The sequence below is a fragment of the Plasmodium berghei genome, assembly GCF_900002375.2.
Source record: "Plasmodium berghei ANKA genome assembly, chromosome: 13".
NCBI classification, from domain to species: Eukaryota; Apicomplexa; class Aconoidasida; order Haemosporida; family Plasmodiidae; genus Plasmodium; species Plasmodium berghei.
In genome coordinates, this window is record NC_036171.2 from 1,783,688 (window position 1) to 1,801,357 (window position 17,670).

Consider the following 17,670-nt stretch of genomic DNA (forward strand, 5'->3'; position numbering starts at 1 on the left):
ATACACACATGGTCATGCAAATTGGTGTGTAATTAAAAAAAAAATAAAACAAAAAAACGAACAAATATAATACAAAATTCACTAATATAAAAACAAAAAAAATTGTAAAAAATGGTAAACTATATTTATTTAAGATATCCCTCAAAAGACAATGGTATTTGACTTATCTCCTTTTGAACATAAATATGATAGTTTGTATTATCTTTCTAATTAAATGAATTGTGAAATTAACAAGTATTTTTCGAGTTGCAATGGAAAGAATTCCAAACATATAATTTAAAATATGTTTTGTCACTTTATTTTGAGCTAAATTGTTTATATTTCTATTTGACGTCGACCTATAAATACTATAATTATTTACATTTTTTTTGTTATTTTCTAAGTTTGAAAAATAATCAAAGATTCCTTCAAATTCTATTAAAAATTAAAAAAAATGTTGCGGAAATTTAGTCTCGGAAAATGGAAAAGACGAATAGGAAGTAATATATAGATAAATAAATAAGCAAATAAACAAATACCAGAGGGTAAATGAATAATAAATGAAGGTAGACACAACTGGTCAATATCATGTGTATCTTTTTGTGCATTGAAAATGGTATATGAGACAAATAAAGTGTGAGTAAAAAAAAAAAAATAGCTAGCCAACATAATGGTCAGGTAGCCAAACAATTGGAAAAATAATTATCATGAAAAAATATCGCATAAATATAATACGAAAACATATATTTACCAATTGATTAGTAATCACGTTGTTATGTATTTTTTAATTAATTATAATACATGCAAATTAATGTATATGAAAAAATTGCATTTTCGCATTTTTTTACATTCCATTTTCTATGCTTTTTATTTTTATTTTATATTTTTTTTTTTATTTATGAACCTCGATTGTTGTTCAAATCCCGCTCTATAACTTCTTGTTTCACTTTCCCATCTTTGTAAATAATAATTTTTGTGGTTTTTTCAATTATTTTATTTCCACGTGGTATTATTTCTGTCTTTATGTTTGTTTCTAAGAAAATTAAATGGGCATAAAAAAAATATATTTATATAATATATACGAAAATTAATGTAAAATAGTAATATAGTGCGTTAGCGTCTATTATATATCAATTGGCATATGCCATCAGCATACGTTTAATGTTTGGATTGCCACTTTCATGGGATTCTAAAATAAAGGAGGGAAATATGAAAAACGGTGTAAATAAAAATAATCAAATATTTAAGAAAAAAAAAAAAAAATTTTACCAGTCGATTCAAAGTTTCTGAATATGTTGCTTCTCATTGTCCTTGTCTTAAAATGATTCTAAGGAAAAAAGGAAAACAAAAAAATTATTTTTGAAAATGTGAAAGCATGCGCAGTATATTAAATAGCCACTTTTTAAAAAAACACATTTTTCGAATAAACTATATTATGGATACATACAATATTTTTGTATTTGCCTATTTTACCTCATTAAAAATATTAGAGTTGAATATATCATTAATGTTCATATTCCCGAATACATTCTTAAAAACATTTTCAATTTCTTCATCAGTCATTCTTGTAGTTTTAAAATTATAATTCATATTTTGATTTGGCATGTTGCTATGATTATTTCCAAAACTGTTTGAAGAAAATCCATTATTCAATTGGCTATCATATATACTTTTTTTATTATCATTACTTAATGTTTCATAAGCTTCTGTAATTTCTCTGAACTTTTGTTCAGATTCTTTTCTGTTGTTAGGGTTTCTATCAGGATGATATTTTAATGCTAACTTTCGATATGCTTGTTTTATTTCATTTTTGCTGCTACTTTTTTTTACATTTAATATATCATAAAAATTTCTGCTCCCAAAAAAACGTCTTTTAAGGATTTAAAAAAAGGAAAAAATAAACAGCATATGTTAACATTTCACAAAAGGAGGTATACACGATACAGCCATGAATACTTTATTTTGTCATGCATTTCTTTTACTTTTTTAGTGAACTACCTGCTACAGAGCAAACTACTAATGCTTCCATATTGCTCATTTGGCAATTTTTTATAGAAAAATGTGGATTTATAAATAGTATTAAAAAAGGAAGCATATCTTTTTTTCACTAAAAACATTTTTAACATAAACTGTTTTATATATTTTCATCATATGGCTCTTTAACGCATTTTATTAAATGTACATATACACATATATGCATAATTTGAATATCCAAATATGTTCCTTACTATTCTAAACAATGACAATAATTATAAAATAAATATGTACAAGTAATAAATATGCATATTTTTGCCTGGCTAATTAATAATTATATGGAAAAAAAAAAAATTTAAATAAAAAAGCAAAATAAAAGAAATGTTTCAAAGATGATTAAAAAGTTAGATTTTCTTATAAGTTATAATTTTTTCAGAAACACAATATTAAAAAAAAGAAAAAATATTACAACTAAATGATAATAATGATATTGATTAATATATAACAAATGAAGTTCAAACGATATTTTCACACGCTCTCTTCGCCCAACTGCATTATGCATATATTGTATATGTGAATTTTAAGTATATACATAGATATTATAAAAACATACACGCGCTTATTTTTCGGGATTTATCATATTATAACAAAAAAGAAAAAAAAATATTTATAAGATAGTAAATCGCGTTGAATACAAATATGGATAGTAAAAAATTATAGCCTTTTTAGTATCAAAATTTAATAATATACTATTGGCGTCCATAATTAAGGGTTTCGTACATTTAACTATATAATAACTTTCTTTAATTTCACATAATATTTTTTAAAAAGTATAAAACGTCCCAAAATAATTTTTTTTTTTTAAATATGTTCTTAAAAAATCATAATATTAAATTAAAAAAAAAAGAGGATATAGGAAAACAAATAAGTATTTTGTAGATATTATATGAAACATGAAACAAACAACCAAATACTTATATAAATGTGTAGACAATAAAAAAAAATTCCATTATTATAAAATGTATAAATATATCACCAATATATATGAACATATTATATACATACATGTGTGTTTTGTATAATGCAAATTAAAATAGTAACAATAAAATATATATAATTTTTATTAAATCTTGATAACATAGGATCTGCATTTTATCCAAGCTTTGGGCATCTATATTTTATGGTATTTATTTTTTTTTTATAATTTCCCTTATAATTGGATATAAATCGATATTTCTCAATATAATGAATGTATTAATTAAAATCGCCCATTAAAAATAAGACGTTAAAAAAAAAAAGGAACAATAAATTAGGTAGATATATATACCTATACATACACATAATAGTAATGATAACAAAATCTTCATATACCACTGAAAAATATACGTATATATTACCAAAATTTAGAATGCTGTTTCATTAATATTATAATTTTTTTGATTATGCTTTTCTTTATCATTCTTGTGGAATAAAGCATACAATAAAAGTGAAATTTAAAAAGAAAACTAAATTTTCTTTTAAAAAATATATCCATTTTTTTTAAACATTCTCATTTAATAAATTATCAAATGAAACACCCTTGCTTAAACATCGAATATAATGATAAATGAAATCTCCCATTAAAATAAGTTGAACTATTTGCATAATAACAACCCAAACTCCCACGTATGATTTAATCTATTAAATTAAAAAAAAAAAAAAAAATATATATATATATGAACAATATTGTTTGCGTGCATGTATTTATTTTAATTATAAACATATAAAGGAATGAAAAATCAATACATACATATATATATATATATATATATATATATATATATATATATACGCAGGAGTGCAAACACACATATATTATTTTCTCTTACAATATTATCGGAGGAGTTCAATTCTTTATATGATACAATCCAAAAAAGAAAGGATAAAACCTACGAAAAAAGAAATACCCCAATTTGTATAGACATTATTAAAAAAATGGAAAGTATAATTTTTTTTTTATTCTTTTTAGTTTTCAATGCTCACTTTTGATAAAGCTTGAGAAGCTAAGAAATGGGTTGTAAATGCTGCCACTTTTCCCTGAACAAGTCAGAAAAAAATATATTATTTTGAGTTAAATTATATGAACAAGGAATGTGTGTGCAAACTAGCTAGCTATATATAGCCATAATTTTTTTTCCTCTTATTTACCTCTTTTTGAAACATGGACAATTGTGGTAGCACACAAACAGACTCAAGGTAAAGGGCAAACGACCAGGATACCTAAAAAGGGGAAAAATGCAAAAATGTTAAAAAATGAAAATATAAAAAGGCGCAAAAATATGCACTATTGCCAACATTTTCAGGTTAGTAAAGAGATAAACAATATTTTATGGTTCTATATTTTCATTTTCTTACATCAGCGGGAAAAAATGAATTCAAGGAAGGATGAATAAAAATGGAAATAACAAAAGCCGGAATTATTAAAAACATATTATTAAAAATATCATTTGAGCTATCATATGTGTTTTTATATTTATATCTGCATAAATATACAACACAACAATTAGTAAACAATGAAATTGCTTCGACTAATTGATATAACCAATCTCCACTTTTATCATATGGTAAATAGCCTTCAAAAGGTATAATCGATAATAATCTAGCTGTATTTAATATAACATAACATTCCATCATTTTCAAAGAAACGCCTGCACATGATTTGCTCACTTCAATTTTTAGGAAAACCATCAAAAATGAAAACATGCTTATTATGGATGATAATGTTAATAAAAATGAAAAGTCTCCATCGGAAAATAAATGATAAAATATAAAAACTAGTACTAAAAATGATGAGTATACTTTTATTGAAAAACTATGTTCTGACAAGTACCTTTTCAGCTTTTCTGGATCGTTAACTGTTCTTAAAAAATCATTTATTACCTTCATTTTGTTATAAAAATATATGAACTGTTCATGTATTTATAATTACTATTGCGCCAAAAATTAGCACTTATTTAAATTACTACATATGTATATATTTTGTATTCTTCCAAAAATATATTTTATCTTTTGTTTAACACACAAAATTAATTATATAAAAACTTAAAAGCTTTATACCTCCAATGTGCTATTATTTTTACCTATGAAAAGAGTGAAAATATAAATTTTATAAAGTATTAGGGAGCATTTATAAATAATATACATGTATTTGTACAATTACAAATCTAAGTATAAATAATTATTACATGCATATATTATATGTATGTGTGAATTTCCGATTTTTCGATTTATTTATAACAAATTTACTTTATATTGCATGTACTACTAATTATATATACTGTTATTTTTTGTATTATATGTCACTTCAATGTTATAAAAATGTTACAGCACACCAATACCATATACGCATGTATGCATAAAATACATACAAAATATATTATTTTATTTTTTTATTTATATATACTTTTTCCCTTACAATTTGTTATTATTTTCGTAATCCCTTTATTCTACTTTTTACAATTATTTTTATGGTTTATTTTGTAATATTATTTGGGGAGTTATAAATATTATTATAAATTATTTTAATATTATTAATATTTTAGATTAATTTTCTATGTTTTAGTTTTATTTTTACATTTTGATCACTGCTCATACTATGCTTAACATTTTTGTGCTATAAGAATTTTTTTTTTAATTAAACGTGTATGCATTACTAATATATAATAAATATATATTTTTTGAATTACACAAATAAAATCGTTTACAATGATTATTATGTCATGTTGTATAATAAATAAATAAATATGCGTGCTTATATATGTATAATTGTTTTCCATTTCCAATATTTTTGAAAAAAAAAATAAATAAATGATTCACTAAAGGAGTGAAATAAAAATAAATATAATGTTGTATCAATAAAATAACGGTAAAAAATTTATTATTAAAAAAAAAAAAAAAAAAAAAAACTATCTTTATTTTTGGCACATTTCTTATACAGCGAAAGGGGAAAATGCGCATTTTTAATATTAGTTACAAATTTTGTATTTTGTATTTTATGTATAATTTTAAATTTTATAAATATTGTAAAAAACTGAAGAAAAAACATTCACATATATTTATATACATATTATATTATTTTGTGTGAGCACTTATGAACAGAAAGGGGAAATGGAAAATGCATTCATATAATATATACGTATCTATAATTATATGTACATGTCATATTTTTACACTTTATATATGACCCGTTCATACTCTTATTTCAAACGCTTATATAGGCATGTAAAAGAAAATTATCATATTACTTTATCAATAAATAAATATCTGCTCATCTTAAAAATGTAATATATAAATATATTCCATACAATACAAAGAATACTGGAATAAAATATTAAAAATTATTCTAACCAGGGATGCTAAGATTGTCATTAAAAATTTGATAGCTACATTGCATATAAAAAAAAGCTGCACATATTAACAATTCAACTTATTTTCCATAATATCTTATTACTTTCATTTTATTTTTCAATATAGACTTTTTAAAATATCTTTTTTCATTTGGTCTATTAACTTTTTTTCCATTAAAAAATATATGTCAATTTAAAGGTACATATATATATATATATATATATGTATGTGTGTTCCTCCTATGTACTCAATAATTTATTTACAGTTCATTTTTTTTTAATAATTCGCTTTAAAATGTGATATTCGGCGGTATTATATTTCTATATCCGTAAACATTTCGTTATAATTTTATCCAATTAAGAAACTACATTTGTTCGGATATAAATGGTACAACATATGTATGTGCATGCATTTAATTTTTCCACGTGAAGGGTTATTGCGAACAACATTTTTTTATTTACTTATTTATTCTATTTTATTTTAACTATCTTTCCCCCTCGTTTTTTATGGCTAGTTAGCCATTTCAATATCCAAATTTTGAAAAGGTGGAGATTTAATTTTCCACTGGAACTTTAGTAAATGGGAATATGGGGATGTGTGCACATATTTTTGTTTATATGGTTATTCAGTAAAATTTTATCAAATTAGTTATTTAGTTGATTTGTTTTTATTTTAATTATTTATTTTTTCTCATTTGTAATCGTTGAAAATAAGGAATTTTTAATGAGTGTGTATATCATATGTGATGAGCAATCAATGCGTGCTTGCATTTTAAAAATAAAATTTATTTTTAAATGAAACATTGGGCTATCCCTTTTTTTCTTTTCGTTTTTTATTTCCTATTTTTTTTAATTTGGAAATAATATATATGTATATACATGTATTATTCTCTGTAATTAATTTTGATATATCATATATTTGTATATATAGAATTTTTTTTTTTGCCGTTACCTCAATGTATAGCGGTAAAAGAAGGTAAGTTAAAAAATTATAAAAAAATCAAATAAAAATGGATATTAAAAACAACGAAACGGATGAAATAAAAGATGAGGGAAAAGAAGATATATCAGGAAAAAGTGATTCGAATTTAAAAAATGATAAGGATAGTGAATATAATAGTGGAATGAAGGAAAGTGTGAATTTCCATGAAATTCATGAAAGTATGTTAACACCTGAAACTTCAACAAGTGAAAAAAAAGGCGATCAAGAAATGACATCAAAAGGAGAAAACGTGTTAAATTATATTGAAAAAAAAATAGATGAACAATTAAATATTGTAAAAAATAATAATAATGCCATAATGGCATTGGAAAGTATAATAGAATCAAATATTGCTCATTCAAACAGCATAAGCCAAACTGGAGAGCATGTAGCTTTTGTTGGAAAAAATACAAAATCAGAGAGTGTAGAAACAATAGATAAGTCAAAGGATGAATACAATAACTTTGTTGATACATGGAAAATGATGAATTACTTTATCTTAGAAAATGGGACAGAGAATGACACGGAAAATCATGAACAGGTGGGAAAGGAAGAAATGTGTGATAATAAAGAAATCGAAAAAGAAAAAGATTTAAAAAAAAAAAAAAAGGTAATAAATGTTATAGACAAATATTTTGTTCAAATTCCATTGAAATCTATAATGAACGTATTTCGAAACATTCAAAAAGAAATGGAAAAAAATTTTACAATAATAACTTTGTTTATAGAAAAAAAATTATTAAATTTAAATGAACAAATGCAATTAACTAAAATAAATACGATTATTGAAAAGTTAAATGCGTTAAAAAAAAAAGTTATCAATTCCAAAAAAATGCTTAGTCAATTTATAAAAAAACTTCATAGTAGATTAGAATATATATATGAGGAGGAAGATATACAAGTAGAAAGTTTGAAAAGAAATTTTAATTTTTATTCATATGAAAAAAGAATAAATTGGCTAATTGATGGATATTTTTGCAGATATGGATTTTTTAATACTAGTGAACTATTTTGCAAAAGATATAAATTAGACAATTACTCAGATGCATATATATATAAAGAATATCTTTTAATATTAAATGAATTAAGAATGTGTAATATTAAACCTGGATTAGAATGGTGTCAAAAATATAAATCTCAATTAAAAAAAATGAATTCGACTATTGAATCTGAATTACATCTACAACATGTTATTTATCTAATTTTTGAAAATAAATATTTTGAGGCCTTAGAATATTTAAAAAGTTTTGTTATTTTTGCAAATGATAAATTTATATCAGATGATGTAAAATTCGTAATAACTTATATAAATGTTAATTATACTGATATTGAAAAATTAAATGCATTTAATCGAAAAAGATGGAAAAAAATATTAAAGCTATTTAAGTTAGCATATTCAGATATTATAGGAACTATGAATAAACCCTTATTAGAGTTTTTGTTAAAATCTGGTATATCAGTTATAAAAACAGATAAGTGTGAACAACATAAAAAAAAATCGACAAATTGCCCAACATGCATAGATGAATTAAAATCTATTATATCTCAAATTCCTAATATTCCCAAAACAAAAAGCTTTTTATTATGTCCTTATACTAATCAGATCATGGATGAAAATAATCCTCCTTTTACTACACCAACTGGTCATGTATTTTCTGAAAAAGCTATATCTATGTTTCTTAAACCTGATGATATTTTTATTTGTCCTCATACGCATGAGCGCTACCGACTTGATGATTTTTCGCGTCTGTTCATTTGAGAGATAAGTTGGAAATCGACGAAAAGAACCAACTGTTATTTTTTTTTTTTAAGTGTTATAAACTAATTAAAATCGAATGAAAATGGAAAAAGGCCAAGTGGAAAATAAAAATAAATCATAATATTGTCAAAACATTGACAAAATGGTAAATCCATGTAGTAAAAAATATTAAAAAAAAATAATGGAAAATAACTAAGTTATTTATAAAACTTTAGTGATTATACCCGAAGCTACAGTTTTTCCACCCTCTCGTAATGAAAAGCGGAGACCAGAACTAATAGCTAAAGGGTACATAAGTTCAATAGTACATTTTATATTATCGCCAGGATTTGCTATTTGTGTATCTTCATTTAATATAACAGCACAATTTACATCAGCGGTTCGTATATATACTTGTGGTCTATAATATGATGAAAATGGATTTTTTCTTCCTCCTTCTTCATTTTTTAAAACATAAATATCTGATTCAAATTTTTTATATGTTTTCATGTTTGGTACTTTTGTTACAACCATGCCTCGCGATATATCATTTTTTTTTACATTTTTAAGCATTATTCCAATTTGATCACCTGCTTGTGCAGTATCTAAGGTTTTTCTAAACATTTCAATCCCAGTAATAACCGTTTTTATCGATTTTTCTTTTATTCCTATAATATCAACAGGTTCGTTAATTTTAATAGTTCCTTGTTCAACACGTCCAGTAGCTACTGTTCCTTTTCCTGAAATTTGTAATACATCATCTATACTCATAAGAAAAGGTAAATCGATTTTTCTTTTGGGTTCATCAATATAATTATCACATGCATCTAATAATTTTAAAATAGATGGGACTCCATATTCAGATGGATCATCATTTAAGGCTTTTAAAGCAGAACCTTTAATAAATGGAATATTATCACCATCATATTTATGAAAAGATAATAATTCTCTAACTTCTAATTCTACTAAATCTACTAATTCTTGATCGTCACACATATCTATTTTATTTAAATATACAATTATTTTATTAATACCTATTTGTCTTGATAATAATACATGTTCTTTAGTTTGAGGCATTAAACCATCATATGCTGATACAACTAATATTGATCCATCCATTTGAGATGTACCAGTAATCATATTTTTTATATAATCTAAATGTCCAGGACAATCAATATGACTATAATGCCTTTTTTCTGTTTCATATTCAACATGCGTAGCATTTATTGTTATTCCCCTTTTTTGTTCTTCGGGGGTTTTATCTATATCTTCATAAGATTTAAAAGTGCCTCTATCATATTTTGAACATACTTTAGTTATAGCCGCTGTTAATGTAGTTTTTCCATGATCTACATGTCCAATTGTTCCAATATTCATATGTGGTTTTTTTCTTTCAAATATTCCAATTGCAAATTTTTTTTTATCAATTTTAAAAATGTTTGTTTTATTTTGACTATATAAATTTATATTTTTTTTAATATAATATTTTATGTTAACTCCTTTCCCTTCATGTTCATTTATTTGAGGCAAGTTACTAATCTTTCTTTTGTTCATAATATTGTTACAATTATTAATGTAACTTTCAAAACCCTTGATTTGGTTCCCTATCCCATTCTTTGTCAGAGAATTTAAAATTCGGGATTTTGTTTTCATCATTGTTACAAATATAAATTATCTTTGGAAAGATAAATCTACACACACACATAAATATATATACAAGTATATGTGCACATGCACTTTAAGTTATATTTTAGGCGTTTTAACGCGACATTCACTTGTATAATATACACATGTTTACAAAGTATCAGGATTTTCCTTTTATTTTAGTTTTTAAAAGGAAAATTGCAATAAGTGGGAAGTAGTATCCTTTTCTTTTTTAAAATGAATGAATATAAAAAAAGTTGTAAGTCATTAAAACATAATATTTATCCAATTATCTACCCCCACCCTTAGCAATATTCCTATTTCTGATTTTGTATGTATTGAAAGAAAAAATATAAGTGATACATTGGACCCTAAAATGTGTTATTACATATTATCAATCCAAATAAACTATGATATTTTTTTAATTATAATTTTAAAAATTAATAATCGGCTTGATATATAAAAATATAATAAATTGTTATATTTATGATACTTGCATACGTACAAATTTGTGTTAAACAATATTATACTTGATTAATTTTACTTCTTTTTTTTAGGCACAACATACTATTTATTTAATTTTTCTATTTCAATTTAGTTATTAATTATGTTTATTTTATATTTATTTTATTTCTAAAACAACAAATGTAGATATTTACATGGCCTACTGAAATAAATTTCAAATTTAATTCAAAAAAAAAGCGGAAAAAAATCCATACACAAATGGTAAATATTTTTATATCCTTTTCTATATATAATATGATACTAGCATATATAGCATTTAATGTCAAGGTGCTTGGTTATAGAAAAAAATACCTTGCCGTTCAGAAAAAAAAATGCTGCAAGGTTAAAATATTGGCGCAAAATAAAAAAGAATAAAATACTTACACGGAAGGTAAAAATAACCTAGCAACCGATATACACATTTATAATTTTATTATTTTTTTTTTTTTACGTTTATCTTTATTTTTTTTGCAAAAATGGAATCGTTAAATGCATTTTAAATTTTATCACTAATTGCTAATTCGCATTTTTTTTTTCTGAGCATAATTCCTTTGCGCAGGTTTTTTATTTTCCATTCCCCGCGTAGCTATACACAACGGGAACAAATATTACTAATCCATGTATGGTTTAATATATATATGTATGTGTACATTTTTTTTTATTCATCCTAAAAATGAACATAAGTATGAAAATACAAAGCAAAAAAAATGGCTTATTCGCTAGTTTAGTAATATGTGTAGCTATAAGAGCACTTGTATTTTACGTGTTAAACATTTTAGAAGGCTCAAACTATGAATATATTGAAAAAATTATAAGCATAAATAGTATAATGGAAGAAGAAAATATTCCCAATTTAGAAAAATCCAAGCTTAACAATAATGAATACAAAAACTGGGAACAAAATCGTATAAATTATTTGAATGGAAATTTAGAACAATATTTTCAAACGAATAAACGTTATAATAAAAATATAAAACAATGCATATTTAAAAGTGATTCTATGTATTATTCGTTCAATTCAGATATATATAATATGAAATATATATATGATAGTTATATATTAAGCAAAAGATATAAAGACATATATTCATTTTTAGTACTACGAATAAATCCTATATTTTTAAGCTTTTTACATTTTATTATATTTAATGAAAAAAAAAATATTATGAAAAAGGTCAGAATAAAAACATCAGAAAAAAAAATAAATGGACAATCTAATATGATAGATATTTTCCCTTATCATGAATTTCGATATTTCATGTTAATATGCTTAACAGATATATTCATAGCTATCTTTTTATTTCTAATAATTGAACATATAAAAAAGAAGAAACATTTTTTTAATTATATTTATGAACAAACAAGCCAAAATGGATGGAAATTAATTAATCCTATTTTGTTAATAAATGTTTATTTAAATAATCCTCTTACTGTTTTAGCGAATGTATTTTTATCTTTAGACAATTTTAAGTTGCTAATAATAACAATGTCTTTTTATTTGACTATATTAAGGATATCAACAAATTCAAACAAGATCATTTTATTTATTAATTTTTTTTGTATAATTGTTTTAAATTCAATTCTTATTTATATAACATCTTTTCATTTTATACTTATAATTATTGGGATAAATAATTTTATTATTTCTATCAAAGAAAGTATAATTACTTCTCATATTAAAAAACATATTGAATTTCAGAAACTGTTTTTTGTGTTATTCAAAAATTTTATAATTTTACTTTTCACTTGTGTATTTTATGGCTTATTAATAATTGTATCATATTATATGAATGGCAAATCAATTGTAAGAAATGGGAGAAAGAATGGAAAAATAAATAGTCTAAAAATATATAAACACAATTTACATTTATATCTTTTATTATTTTTATTTTTTTTTATCCCAGTCATTTCTAAATAATACACTGATAAACGAATACAAGATTTTTTACCTGATCCCCAATTTGGGAAATTATTGGTATATTTTTTCGACGGTAATACTTTAAAAATTTATTTCATAAAAAATGAAAAAGTAATATATGCATATTATTGGGCTTATAAATAATTTCTTTATCTTCCCCTTCTCTAGATGTTCAAGAATTATTACTATTCCTTTTTGTTTCTCTTTCATGTAAGATCAAATAAATTTTTATTTTTTTTATTTATTTTGTGTGCACACACATATCTATGGACATTTTTCCCCTTGTTCATTTCCAGTTTCATATCTTCCTTTACCCCATACCACTTTTTTTCCGTCTATCGAAAACGCCCCTTATTTACTTAAAAATTATGATCGCGGTAAAAACAAAGAAAAGTGCTACTACTATATATATGCGCATTTCATATAACATGCCTGCTTCATATAATATGTGTACATTTATGCATTTTTTTTTTTTTTTTCAGATTGCGCTTGTATTTCATCCAAATATAGTAGTAAACGATATAATATACGTATTGGTAAATTAATTCGGAAATAGCAACATTTAACAATTTGTAAAATATGAAAGCATATATAGTATGTATTTTTTTTTTCAGGTTTTAATATCTATAGATTACGAAAATACGTTGTATACCATTCCGTTTGCAAAACTAGTAAAAAACAGAACGAGCGTTTGAGCATGCATAATATATGCCTCACACAGATATATATATGCACTTTTCCTAATATTGTGACAATTAACATTTTTTTATATGTTTACATTTTTTTTTAGCTATCTATTTGGATAATTCATTTTAATATGTTTTCAATTACTTTGAATATATGGCTACGTAAAAATACTGGAAATGCTAATTTTGTTTTATTTAATCAACTAATTGTTTTTAATGCAACAGGTAATTTTTATACATATAATATATTACAGTGTATATATTTATTTTTGCTCGACTAGCTATTTTTATTTATTTTTGTTATACTAGCTATTTTTTTTTTTTTTTTTTATAGCCTTTATAATAATAAATAGCATAAAATTTTACATTCGAATTCAAACACCAACTACACAATTGGAAGAAGGAAAATGTATTGTCGTGTCAAAATCCAGAAATACAGAATTTAAACTTTTAAATATATTTAAAAAAAAAATCGAATAAGTATTTTTTTTAGTATATAAAAAGTAAAAATTATATAATTCAAAAAGAAATATCCTAGCCATTTCATACAATTTATTATAATAGTATATGTGTGCGATTATGTTTTCTACAAAACACACAAGTATATATACATTGAAAACTATATGTATTTATATTCGTTTTTTATTATAAAAATATGTAACCTTTTTTCATGGCATTTAAAAATGTATAAATTATGCCAAAATATTCCATATGCATATGTATGTACATAATTTTATTCCAACCCTCACATGCTTATAATATTTTTTACTGTTAAGTTTGTTTTTAGTCAAATATAAAAAATATGACACCCCCTTCAATTAATTTATTGCATATGTTCTGACAATGCAAATCGTCTTTCATTAAAGTAACATTTTTTGTTTGCTATTATGCATACATAAGTAAATGGCTGTACATATAGCGATATATAAATATATATATAAACAATTTTAAAATGGCGAGATATATTATATCGAATTTTTTAACAAGAGAAAGAATACAATAGTATAGCCGACAAACATTTATTTTATATATACCATTTGTTTTTTATATAGTTGGCTATTTTTCAACGATATAATAAAAATATTTTAAATCAAAACATAAAATGATTTTTTTAATAATATGTTTATTTTATTTATGTAAAATAGTATATCCTTAAAATTTTAAGATTAAAAAAAATTTAAGAAAATATAAATATATAGCACCATCTTAAATATTTGTTTTAGCTATATTTTTTTTTACATTTTTGCATCCATATGTATGTAGTATATATATATATATATTATAACCAAAATAGCAAAAGAAAAAAAAGAACAAAAGGATGTATATGAGTTGTGTTAATTTAATAGTGATATTTATTTGAAATGCGATTATAATTAGTAGTATGCATGTAAATATATATGCTATATTTCGCCCCTGTATTTCATGTTTTATCTTTATTGCTTATTATGTTTACGACATCAATGATATATAAAAAAGCAAATAAATCCATGAATTTGGAATATCCCCAAAATATTTTACAATATAATTATATTTTTATACATTATTAAATTATAATTAGTTTACAATTTAAAAATAAAAATTAATATAATTTTGATAAATTTTACTTTGTATAATTAAATTTAAGAAAAAATATTTGTATTTTTATTTAACTTTTATTTAATTTTTTTCATAATAGATATTACAAAAATAACTACCAACTTAATTTCATTATTATTAGTAACATATTTATAAATGTAAAACATTTTTTGAATTGTTAATTTCTTCTCATAAAACCAAAGAATATTTAAAAAAAATATATAATAAGCAGCATTTTAAGTAGCCAAGTTACCTCTCTTTTATTTTTTTAGTATATTTTACAACCATATAGTTTTAACAGTTTGTATATATTTTAAAATATATTTATTTTTAAAACAAAATGGCATTATCTTTATTTAAAAAAAAAGAACCTAAGGATGAATCTAAAGCCACTGATTCAAACATTCAAGGAGGTTAGTCCCAACTATCCAGACAAATTGAACAATAATTTTTATTTTTTCTATCTTTACAAATTTCTTCATAATTTTTTTCATTACCTTTGTTTTTTTTAAACTGTGTGCTATTTTATTTTTTATGATGAAAAAAAAATATCTGATTCTAAGTTGATGATATCTTATATCATTTCACCAAGATCTCTGAAAAAATAAAATAAAAAAAATATTATTTTTTTATGGCACCACAAATGTGGAGTTTTATATGTTCAAAACATTTTGCTCATAATAAAAATTGAAAAGAATGAAAAATTTACGAATACAACGTCATAATGTTTTGTTTCATTTGCCATGTTAACACTCATATAGATGCATGCTTATACATTTTTTTCATTTTTTTTAATTTAATTTTTAGATGAAGATATAAAGGCAAATAATCAATTGACTGAATCGACTGCGGCTGAGTCTGAAGTAAAATCTAACACAGATAATAAAAAGAAAAGTGATAAAAATAAAAAAATAAAAGAGAAAAAAGATTCATCAGATTCATCAGATTCATCAGATTCATCAGATTCTTCTTCTGATGAGGAAGAAACAAAAAAAGTTGAACCCGTTCAAAAAAAAGTAGAAACCAAAGAAAAGAAAAAAGACGATTCAGATTCATCGGATTCATCAGATTCATCAGATTCTTCTTCTGATGAGGAAGAAACAAAAAAAGTTGAACCCGTTCAAAAAAAAGTAGAACCTGTTCAAAAAAAAGTAGAAACCAAAGAAAAGAAAAAAGACGAATCTGATTCTTCAGATTCATCTGATTCTTCTTCTGACTCATCAGATTCTTCTTCTGATTCCGAAAATGAAAAAAATAAGACAAAAGAAGTGAAATCAACTTTCCCCATCGAAAATAATAAAAAAGAATCTATTTTGTTAGGAAACCAAAACAAAGAAGATGGACAAGGAAAAAGAAAAAATGATATTTCACTTGACAAAGGAAAAAATAAAAAACAAAAATTAGGAAAAGAAAACAAGAATCAAAATGGAATTAATAATAAGCAAAAAAAAAATAATGGAATAGATTCAATGGCAAATAACGAAACAAGCAATAACCAATTTAATAATAAAAAAGGATATATAATTACAATTAACAATATAAGTAAAGATCAAAGTTATGACGATTTAAACGCATTTATAAAAAATATATTAGGTGAATCATATAACGAAGAAGAAATGATGCTAGGAATCAGTGCTTACTATAATTGTGCATTTGTCTTTTGTCAAACAGATGATATTAAAGAAAAATTATTATTTAAAAATAAAGAAAAATTTAAAGGTGCTCCTCTTATTATATCTGAAGGAAATTTATCTCCAACAATATATATATATACATCAAATCCAAAATTCAATGATACAGATGCTAAATCTTTATTTGGAGAATATGGAAATGTAACTAATTTATATGTATATGGAAATAACAATAATAATAATAATAACACGCAGACAAAAAAAACTAAAGTTAAGATTACATATGATTCACCACAAGGAGCTTTAAAAGCATTAGAAAAAGATGGATATTTATGGAGAAACTATTATATACAAGTTACTCCATCTATAACTGCTAATGGTGATTCAGGATTTGGTGGTAATAATAAAGGGGATAGAAATAATTATAATAATGGAAATAATGGGTTTTTTAAGAAAAGAGGTGGAGGAAATGGAGGGAAAGGATTTTCCGGAAAAAAATTTGGAAACAACTTCAATAATCGAGACAAAAACAATTTTAATAAAAAACCATTTAACAATTTTAAAAATAAAAAAAATTTCGAACAAAATTACGATCAAAATTAAACTCATAAAACATTGGAAATATATATATATATATATATATATTTTTTGCAT

General features: G+C 23.0%; 6 protein-coding genes and 1 non-coding gene across 7 annotated transcripts; 4 read left to right on the forward strand and 3 right to left on the reverse strand.

Annotated features, from left to right (window-relative positions):
* Positions 1-163: 163 nt before the first annotated feature.
* Positions 164-2,096, reverse strand: PBANKA_1345300 (DnaJ protein, putative; the record flags this gene model as incomplete). The annotated part of the gene is made up of 6 exons (XM_034567078.1): positions 164-414; positions 884-1,012; positions 1,136-1,168; positions 1,249-1,306; positions 1,453-1,849; positions 1,978-2,096. The coding sequence occupies 6 exons, from the start codon at positions 2,094-2,096 to the stop codon at positions 164-166; spliced, it is 987 nt and encodes a 328-aa protein (XP_034423610.1).
* Positions 2,097-3,492: 1,396 nt separating this feature from the next.
* PBANKA_1345400 (ER lumen protein retaining receptor 1, putative) lies at positions 3,493-4,878 on the reverse strand (the record flags this gene model as incomplete). Its single annotated transcript, XM_034567079.1, has 5 exons — positions 3,493-3,630; positions 3,822-3,881; positions 3,976-4,029; positions 4,141-4,212; positions 4,348-4,878. 5 exons carry the CDS (start codon positions 4,876-4,878, stop codon positions 3,493-3,495), a joined length of 855 nt encoding a protein of 284 aa, XP_034423611.1.
* Positions 4,879-7,348: 2,470 nt separating this feature from the next.
* PBANKA_1345500 (CTLH domain-containing protein, putative) lies at positions 7,349-9,079 on the forward strand (the record flags this gene model as incomplete). The annotated part of the gene is made up of 1 exon (XM_034567080.1): positions 7,349-9,079. One exon carries the CDS (start codon positions 7,349-7,351, stop codon positions 9,077-9,079), a length of 1,731 nt encoding a protein of 576 aa, XP_034423612.1.
* A 201-nt stretch (positions 9,080-9,280) lies between these two features.
* Positions 9,281-10,714, reverse strand: PBANKA_1345600 (elongation factor Tu, putative; the record flags this gene model as incomplete). Its single annotated transcript, XM_034567081.1, has 1 exon — positions 9,281-10,714. The coding sequence occupies one exon, from the start codon at positions 10,712-10,714 to the stop codon at positions 9,281-9,283; it is 1,434 nt and encodes a 477-aa protein (XP_034423613.1).
* Positions 10,715-11,879: 1,165 nt separating this feature from the next.
* On the forward strand, positions 11,880-14,290 carry PBANKA_1345700 (GPI transamidase subunit PIG-U, putative; the record flags this gene model as incomplete). The annotated part of the gene is made up of 8 exons (XM_034567082.1): positions 11,880-13,010; positions 13,111-13,197; positions 13,293-13,334; positions 13,421-13,501; positions 13,607-13,660; positions 13,739-13,795; positions 13,915-14,035; positions 14,145-14,290. The coding sequence occupies 8 exons, from the start codon at positions 11,880-11,882 to the stop codon at positions 14,288-14,290; spliced, it is 1,719 nt and encodes a 572-aa protein (XP_034423614.1).
* Positions 14,291-15,725: 1,435 nt separating this feature from the next.
* On the forward strand, positions 15,726-17,619 carry PBANKA_1345800 (RNA-binding protein, putative; the record flags this gene model as incomplete). The annotated part of the gene is made up of 2 exons (XM_034567083.1): positions 15,726-15,798; positions 16,193-17,619. The coding sequence occupies 2 exons, from the start codon at positions 15,726-15,728 to the stop codon at positions 17,617-17,619; spliced, it is 1,500 nt and encodes a 499-aa protein (XP_034423615.1).
* PBANKA_1345850 lies at positions 15,916-15,995 on the forward strand. The gene has a single exon (XR_002688185.1). It is a non-coding gene; the product is annotated as a small nucleolar RNA snoR17 (small nucleolar RNA).
* Positions 17,620-17,670: the final 51 nt, after the last annotated feature.